Below are 8,851 nucleotides of genomic sequence, written 5' to 3'. Positions count from 1 at the left end.
AGGCCTCTCTTTTGCCCTCATCCCCCTACACCCCCACATGGAGGGTCCATTCCACTGACCCTCATCTCCTTGGTTGGGCCCTGTCCTCCTCACTGGGGCCCCACCCCTCCCACTGAGCCCCCATCCTCCTCTCAGTCCCCTCCTTTACACAGATTCCCCAGTTTCTTCACTATGCCTCCAGACCCCTCCCTGATCCCCAGCCTCTGCTTTGGGGCACTGATTATCCCTGAAGGCTGATTTCTCAGGAGCCCTGGAAGCCACCAGTTGCCCTTAGGCCACAGATATCCTGGCCTAGGCAGGTCCCAGACTTCCTCTTCCCCAAGTCTGATCCCTTTGGAGCCCTGGGCCTCTGTGGTCAGGTTGGGCAGGAGAGCCAAGGGTGGGAAGAGGAAGGAAAACTTCCCCCAGTGCCTCTGGGGAGCGGCAGAGGCATTAATCATTGGTCCTCAGGAAGCCGCTGACCTCAGGGCTGGCCTGACAGCCACAGAGCCCAGCAGTCTCTGGGAATGGCTGCGGGCCAGCAGTCTGGCCTGGTCTGGGATTCCCACTGGAAACAGGACCCGGATGGGCAACCTTTCCAAGCCCTTGGCCATCCTGGGAGGAAGCCCCCACCTCAGGCCAAGGAAAAGGATGCCAGGCCCTGCTAAAGAGAAATGCCTAAGGGGAGAAGCCCCCAGGGCCCAGAGATTGGGGAGGGGGAAGACAAGGATAAGGAAAAAATTCCCCCCCTCCAGCATCGAAGGCTTAACCCCTTCTTCTGTCTGCCCCCATGTAGAGGCAGGGAATGGAGATGGGGAGTGTCTCAAGCTCCGGGGAGCAGAACACAGATGAGGAGGAAAGGCCAGGGATCTCTAGAGCTGGAAGGAGCTTCATCATCAGCTACTATCACCAGGCACAATAAACCCATTTTACAGATGAGGCAACTGATGACACAAAGTTGAGACCCAGCTCCTACTAGGGAGGGAAAGCATAATCATCCCTCCATACCTTCCCCCTCTTGCTCCCCAAACCCTCAGGGATGGCACCCCAAAAGGCACCCAGGGTGGGAAGGAGGGAGAGATAGAAAGTCTGTGTCTTGTTGGAATGTAAACTCACAAGGACGAGTAAGGACGATTTCATTCTTTGTACTTGGATCCCTTCCTCCCCCAGTGCCTAGGATGGGGGCCTGGGCCCTGGCAGACTCTTTATTAATTAACTGATTGCCCCAAGTTGTAGAGAGGGGGGCTAAGAGATAACAGCAGCCACAATTTTCCTTCCCCCTCTAAGGCAGAACAGGCTTTGATTTCCCATGGAAAGCCCAGCAAAAGGGTATTGTTTCAAGAGGCAAGTGTGGGATGGCAGATAGGGCACTGGAGTTGGATTAAGGAAGGCAGGTCGGGGTTCAAATCCCACCCTTAAATACTCATTCTTCATTTTTTTTTTCAATTCAATATACATTAAGAGCTACTATGAGCCAGCCACTGTACTGAGGATACAACTAAGGAAAAAGTTGCTGCCCTCAAGGAGTTTACAATCTAAGGAAGAGGAAAGGAAGCTGGAAAGGAGATGGGGAACCCGGGCAGTAGCCCTGATGTTCCCTAGAGTCCAAACTAAGCTGAGCTCCTGATACAGAGTCGGGTAGAAAGCTCTGGTCCTGGCCCTCTAGAAAGGAAAGCTTTAAGAATCTGTGACCCTGGGCAAGTCACTTACCTGCTCCCACCCCCATTCCTCATCAATGAAGAGTGGAATTTGATGGCCTCTGAGGTCCCTTCCAGCCCTCAATCTTAGATCCTATAGCTTTTACTTCTACAGAGTCCTTTCTGAACAACCATCCTGGGAGTGGTTACTCATATGTATTAGCATGATTAACACTATTATACAATCAAAAAAAGGGGGGCCCCGAGAAGCCAGTCACAAAGCCAGGAAAGGGATTCTCTAGTCTCCCTCGAGGTGGCGGGGGAGACAAAGCCCTGACCTCAGGGAGCCTCCACTTTTGGGGGAACCCTGAAGGCAGCCCCCATCTTAGACAGAGAATATGCTGTCACGGAGCAATGTATTATGGGGAAGGGGGCAAACAGGTAGTCCGAGGGGATTGCTGGAGGAGGCGGGCTCTGATGCCAAGGGCAGGATTTCTAATGGCAGGGGTTGGGGTGCCCACTTGGGGTGAGGCAATATCACATGACTGGGGACTGCCCTGGGCCGGTCTTAAGCAATCCCTCAGGATTGTGAGTACAGGAAGCGGAAGGCTGAGCTAAGGGAAGAGGCAGCTCCTACTTTGGCCCAGCCCTGCCCAGGGTCCCGAGGAAGGGAAATCTGGGCTTTTGCTGCCCCCTCCTGGCTCTGTTGCCGTCCAGCATTCTCTGCCTCTAGCAAGGACCACCCTATCAGCTAATGGACTGGGAGGGGATGGAGAACTCCTAGGAGCCCAGGGCTGAGGGACCACAGCCTGGAGCTGGGATCAGTCTCATTCATCCGGGGGCCCTAGCCTCTGGTCTGCTGGACCCTCAACGCAAATGCCTTTCTTCCCTAGCAGGAGGCAGGTCAACGCTTTCTTCCCACGTCAATGGGGCCCCTTTCTCTCGGGTGCCTACTATGTGTCAAGTGCTGTCTAGGTGCTGAAAACTGAAAACTAAAACAAAAAAATTAGAAAAAAAAATTCTTCTCCACAAAGAGCTTGTATTTCTCGAAGACACACACACACATATATAGATATATAAGAATATTCAAAACAGCTGATTTATAGAGCTCTATGCACTTTACAATAATTATTTTATTCTGCCCTCACAACCACCCTGAGAAGAGGTAGGTGGGGATTATTATCCCCATTTTACAGATAAGGAAACTGAGTCAGACGGAGGTTAAGAAACTCGTCTCAGTGCCATACAGCTAGTACCAGGGGCTGGATTTGAACTCAGATCTTGACTCCAGGTCCCATTTCCTAACCACTGTGCCACAAATCTGCCTTATTTTATATGTAAAACATATTAAAGGAGTCAAGTAGGAAATGACATACAGAACTAGCCTTGGAGTCAGTAAGATCTGCATCCAAAAACTGCCTCCAACACATGCCCAACAGTGGGACCCTGCTCAGGTCTTCTCAGATGCCCAGGTAACACTCTAAGACCAAGCCATGGAGAAAGTGCAGACGGATACAGTAATGCCAGCCAAGTCACAGACCCCATTAGGGACTTAAGGGAGATCATTCATTCCAGGGAACGGGGGGGGGGGCAGCTCGTGTTGGCATTGAAGTTTGAGATGGAATTTGAGATGTCAAAGGGACCTCAGTAGCAGTCCCCTAGTCCAATCATATCCAAAAGGAATCCCCACTGTAACCCACCTAGAAAGGAGCCCTGCAGCCAGGGGCAGGTCGCTCTGTGTGTCAGGAAGGGCTTCCTGACACTGCTTCCATCTGCTTGTTCACACCATCCACATGCCTCCTGGTTCTAGGCCAAACAGAGTAAGTCTAATCTCTCTTCCACATGACAAGCTTTCAGTGTTTCCCGTCTTCTCTCCATCCTCAGTTGCTTCAAGCTTGGTCTTGGAGCATGGGCTCCAGACCCTTCACCATTCTGGTCGCCTTCCTTTAGACACTCTTCATTTTGTCACTATATTAAACAGAAGTGCCTACAGCCATATGTACTGTGAGGCACTGCACAGAGGGACTATTATCGCCTCCTTATTCCTGAAAACTATGCCTTCTCAATGTGGCCCAGGATACAAAAAGCTTTCTTCTAGCCACCATATCCCAATCCTGACTCATTGTATTTGTAATCCACTAAAACCTCCTGGAGGCATTTTCACACCTTTTATCTAATGTCCTGCCATCCTATAGTTGGGAAATTGACTTTTTGAACCCAAAAGTAAGATATTACATTCACTCTTAATTTCATTGGATTAGCTGCTATCTTTCCCATCTTCTGTTATTTGAAAATTTGACGAGTAGGCCATCAACACTTTTAACCATCATTAATGAAGATGTAGAATGGCATGGGGCCAAGGTTGGTGGTAAAGCATAACAACCAACTTTGACTCTAATTACATGATCATATAGTCCACACCTCCCCATCTTTTCCAGAATTGTACCTGGGACTTGATCAAACTCTTTGCCAAAATCTGGGTAAATAATTTCTATGGAATTCCCTCACTGACTGACTTTCAGATACTTTGTCCAAAAAAAGGAAGTAAGGTTATTTTGACAGGGGCTATATGCATTGAAGCCCTTTGGGCTCAGATATTCACTAAGGAACTTGAGGAAGCCTGGGTACTAGTACTGGCCACAATTCTGATTTGCTGAGCGACCCTACGCAAGTGACTGATGTTTCCCATTCCGAGGTCTCTCCTGGCTGTGGCATGCTAGGATTCTAAGTCAGATTGGTCTTTGCTGCTGGTCAGTCTCTGTCACTGCTCCCTTGTCCTTAAGCCACCCCCTGGATGTACAAAGCAACTCAGCCCCACCTCCCCTCTCCAGTACAATCAAAGCCATTTTCTAGCTCCAGGGCTCTGGGCACCTGATAAAGGTTAACATGTGATAACAGAAATGTTATCCTACCAGAAACAACTGTGCCACTTACCAGGGGCCTCCCGGAGATAGGGAGACAGAGACAATTCAGATGGGGAGGCTTTCAGGCTGGATTGAGAGAGTGGAGAGGATGCGAACCTTTTGATCTTGGCTCCAAATAACAGACCCTCCCTCCACAATTATAGTTCACACTTCCAGGTTTGCAAAGTGTTCTACAAATATTAACCTGTTCTCCTGTAACCCTGGAAGATAGATGCTACTAAAATCTCCATTTTACAGATGAGGGAACTGAGGAAGAGAGCCGTGAAATGCTTTGCCCAGTGACTGGTAAGATGCTAGCAAGCATCTGAGGCAAGATTTAAACTACAGTCTTCTGGACTCTGGGTCTAACTGGCTTCTTTTCTTCCTGCTGTTCCCCCTCTCCCCTCCCCTTCCTCTCTGGCTACTGACTTTAGGGGAGAAAAGTCATCCAAAGAGCATGGCAGGCATGCTTGATATACCCTTCTAATAGGCAGTTCATTTGCTAAAGTGGTAATCACAGAATCTGCTGGAAACAGTCTAGAAAAATTACTTGCCTAAGGTCACCCAGCAGAAACGGAACCTAGTTTCTCCAAATCCAAGAGGTTTCCAGTGGCCTTGTAGACCATCTCTTCTGGGCCTGAGATGATAGATGGAGAAACGAATTGAAGAATGGGTAAGGAAATTCTCCAAGTTGGTGGCTTGAGGATGAAATCTCCAGGATCCCAGCATAGGATTTTCCCATAGCCCCACATACCTATGCCCATCCAGAGGCAGGGGGCCTGGGTTAAAAAAGGGTGAACCTCCAGTGCATGAGTGCCCACCCCCATAAAATCACTGGGCACTAAATCTCATTCTGGCCTTGATTCTTAGCCCTAAGAGGCCCAAGGATGGGGCAGGGGCCAGGAAGTTTACATTGTTCCCTCCTCCATCCCTTTGAAGTGCCCAGACAGGTTCTTCCAGCTCCAGGCCTGGGCCCAGCTCAGGGTCAAGGAAGCCTATCTTTCCAAGCAGAAAGAATCCTGAAATAATCTGTGAGAGAAGGCATGGGAGGGGTGCTCTTCAGCTGAGCAGGTTGGAGAGGATGGATGCCCTGGGCTAGGATTTGGGGAGACTAGGAATTCTTCTTCTGTATCCAATACAATGACTCATTTGGTGACCTCCCGAAGGTCCTTGCCTCTTCCTGGGCCTCAGTTTCCCATCTATAAAACAAAGAGGTTCGACTCTCTTGAATTTTCTTCCAGCTCAGAGATTCTCTCTGTCCTTTCAAATTGGATTAGAATTTTAGGGCAGCCCAGGGGGCTGAGCTAGGAGTTCAGGGTAGCAGCTACCCCTCCTGGGGGTCCTCTTGGGTTGGATCACAGGAGGGAAGGTTAGAAGTGGACAGAGAGGACTCCAAGGTCAAGGCTTTCTTTCTAGGGCTGCCCTTCCTGGGTTTTGAGAAGGCAGCAATGGGCCCTTCTAGCTAATCCCTTCCCCAGTTTCTGGAAAGCTACTGAATCCAAAGTCTTCAGAATAAGGGAAGGACAAGTGGAACAGGACTGGAATAAAAGTATAGGGACCCTTCCTTCCTCTTTCCCCAACTTTCCAAGGCCAGCCCAGGACTGAGGAAGAGGAACCAGGGCCCCAGTCCCCCCAGAGTTGCTCTAATTCAATAAAAACTCCAATGTAAGTTACATTACAAAAACAGCAAAGAGGGCACTGGCTGGCTAGCCTGGTTCCCGCCTCCATTCCAGGCTCTTCCTTTAGCTCCTACAGTCCCAAATGGGAAGTGGGGGACAAGACCCCCCCCCCCAACCACAGTTCCTTAAAGTAGCTTCCCCCTAACTAGTAGAACCAAGTCCAGGGACATGAAGCAAAGAGGACCAGGCTGGCCCAGGCCTGGGAGCACTGGTTCAGGGCCTGGATCGAGGGATGTCTGTCCAGAAGGAGAGGGAGGGGTGGGAGGCAGCTCAGGAGGCTCCCACATAACTGAAATGATTTCGGTCACCCTCAGGGAGGGTCAGGGTCAGCGCCAGGCTGGGCTTCCGCTCTGTTTCCTCATTTGCGCTGGACTGAGGGGGGCGAACCTTGAAGAAATCCGAGACATATCGTACCTAAAAGGAGAATAGGACAGTGAGAGGAATGAATGAATGAATGAAAAAGAATTTAAAGTGCCTACTATGTGCAAAGCACTAGGAACCAGAAAAGCAAAGAACACTGGGAGTGAAGGGGGAGAGGCAAGACAAGGCTGGGATGAGCCAAAGATGGGGGAGCCCAGGGATAGCCTCAAGGGGTGGTTGTGGGATCTCACCGTGAGCCCTGCGACGACTGCTCCCTGCAGAAGACCAGTCAGCACGTCACTCCAATGGTGCTTGTAGTCGGCCACTCGAGTATATCCCACGTACAGGGCAAAGGCCACCAAGAAGAACTGGATGGTGGGTCTCAGGAGCCGTGCCCACCTCCAGCAGAGTCGGGCTTGCACATACAACTACAGGAGAGATTGAGGCATTCATGGAGCTGAAGGGGGAAGGCCGTCTCCCATCTCTCCCACCTCACCCTGCCTCCCTTCTCCCATCCCTTCCCACCCTCCTACTGCTGGTTAAATTGGGAGACTTGAGAGTCCTAGGGGGCCCATCAGGGCTCACTCACCGCAAGGAAGACCATGCAGTACATGCCGAAGGAGGAGTGGCCCGAGTAGAAGGACAACCTGGGGCAGGAGCAAAACCATGTCCTGGAGGGTCAACAGTGTCCCCTCCCCCCTCAAGCAGACCCTTCTCACACACCCCTGAAAAGATGCCCTTGATGGGACATGAGGACGCAGAAGGTCAGAGCTGGAAGGGCCCTTAGAACTCAGAATGTCAGGGCTGGGAGGACCCTTAGAACTCAGAATGTCAAAACTGGGAGGGTCCTTAGAACATGCAAAGTCAGATCTGGGAAGGCCCTTAGAACATGCAAAGTCAAATATAGAAGGTCCCTTAGAACTCAGAATGTCAGAGCTGGGAGGGTCCTTAGAACATGCAAAGTCAGATCTGGGAGGGCCCTTAGAACTCAATGTCAGAGCTGGGAGTCCCCTTAGAACATGCAAAGTCAGATCTGAGAGGGCCCTTAGAACAGAGTTTCATCCTTCCTGCCTTAGGAGAGTCAGGTCTCAATGGAAGAAATGCATCTCTTGGGCAGTGTGCCCTGTGGGCCCCAGTCCCCTTGGCTTACCTGGACTCAGTGACATTAGCAGCACTTCCCCGGCATACGGCCTCAGGCTGGACATAGCCAGAGCAGTTGACCCGAGACCAGTCGGGATCACAGACTGCTAGGAAGTTGGGGCGAAGGCGGCCAATCATGTACTTGGCTAGATCGGTCAAGGACTGACTCACACCTGCCCCAAAGAGGAAGGTGCCCAGGACCTTGTAGAGGGCAGCCACATAATTGTTGAAGTCTGATCGAGAGTAGAGGCGCTCTGTGTAGACTAGGTAGGCCTCCCCAGATGAGACCTGCCAAGTGAAAGCTGGTTAGGGGACATAGATAGGACTCAGCAAGGACCAGGAGGAGGGCAGAAATGACAAAAGGGGTTCATCTTTCTAGGGGACATAACTCAGCAAGGGAAGGGGGTTGTAGTGGACAGAGTCCTGGACTGGGAGTTGGGAGGACAGGGCTCAGACACTCACTAGCTGTGTGACTGGCTATGTCCTTGATCCTGGCTCTTCCTACCTTGTCTCCCCCATTAGACTGTTGGTTCCTTGAAGGCAGGGCCTGTTTTTCCCTTTTTTTATCCCCAGTGCTTAGGTCCCTCCCCACTGCCTCTGGCCAGTTCATTCTTCTTTCTATACCATAAACTGGGTCCCTTTTGCCAGCTGCCCCTAAATATTCCCCCAACTCTAGGTGGTGGGATTCCTGGCTCAGGCAGGGCAGAATCAACTCTCATCAGATAAAATCTCCCCTCTCACGCTACTTCCCCCCCCCCCCCCCCCCCCCCCCCCCCCCCCCCCCGCCAGCTTCCCTTTCAGACTGGCTGCTCACAGAGGGCAGGGCATCCTTACAATAATGATGCTGACAGTAATGGTAACGCCAGCCAGGAGGCCGTGGGTGATGGTGTCAGGGCGGTAGGGGTATCGAATGGTATCATCGCTGCAATAGAAGCCCCTCTTGTACGGAGAGTTCACCAGTGTCAGGATGATAAAGGGCAGAGAAGCTTAGAATAAAGAACACAGAATGTCACCACTGAGAGGGACCTTAGAACACAGAGTGCCAAGATTAGAAGGGTTCTCAGAATACAGAATGGCAGAACGGGAAAGGTCCTTAGAACACAGAGTGTCAGGGCTGGGAGGGCCCTTACAACAGAGTGTCAGAGCCTTAGAA

The 8,851-nt window shown here is 51.1% G+C and overlaps 1 protein-coding gene across 2 annotated transcripts in view; it reads right to left on the bottom strand.

The window, feature by feature from the left end:
• Positions 1–2,635: 2,635 nt before the first annotated feature.
• The window catches only part of PLPP2 (phospholipid phosphatase 2), a 9,730-nt gene continuing 3,514 nt past the window's right edge, over positions 2,636–8,851 (bottom strand). The window contains exons 2-6 of one of the 2 annotated variants that reach the window (XM_069103300.1): positions 8,533–8,684; positions 7,709–7,986; positions 7,148–7,205; positions 6,810–6,986; positions 2,636–6,612 (exon numbers count right to left, since the gene is read on the bottom strand). In XM_069103300.1, the coding sequence (XP_068959401.1) occupies positions 6,469–6,612; positions 6,810–6,986; positions 7,148–7,205; positions 7,709–7,986; positions 8,533–8,684 (809 nt within the window). In that variant the 3' untranslated portion in view covers positions 2,636–6,468. The remainder of the gene's footprint in view (positions 6,613–6,809; positions 6,987–7,147; positions 7,206–7,708; positions 7,987–8,532; positions 8,685–8,851) is intronic. The other variant, XM_069103388.1, reaches the window with a different exon arrangement.

This window comes from Petaurus breviceps, unplaced genomic scaffold (assembly GCF_028583685.1).
Source record: "Petaurus breviceps papuanus isolate PSGF00001 unplaced genomic scaffold, PetGlider_PUasm1.0 103, whole genome shotgun sequence".
NCBI lineage: Eukaryota > Metazoa > Chordata > Mammalia > Diprotodontia > Petauridae > Petaurus > Petaurus breviceps.
The sequence above is the reverse complement of the archived record's forward strand: the minus strand, read 5'-3'. Positions and strand labels throughout refer to the sequence as shown.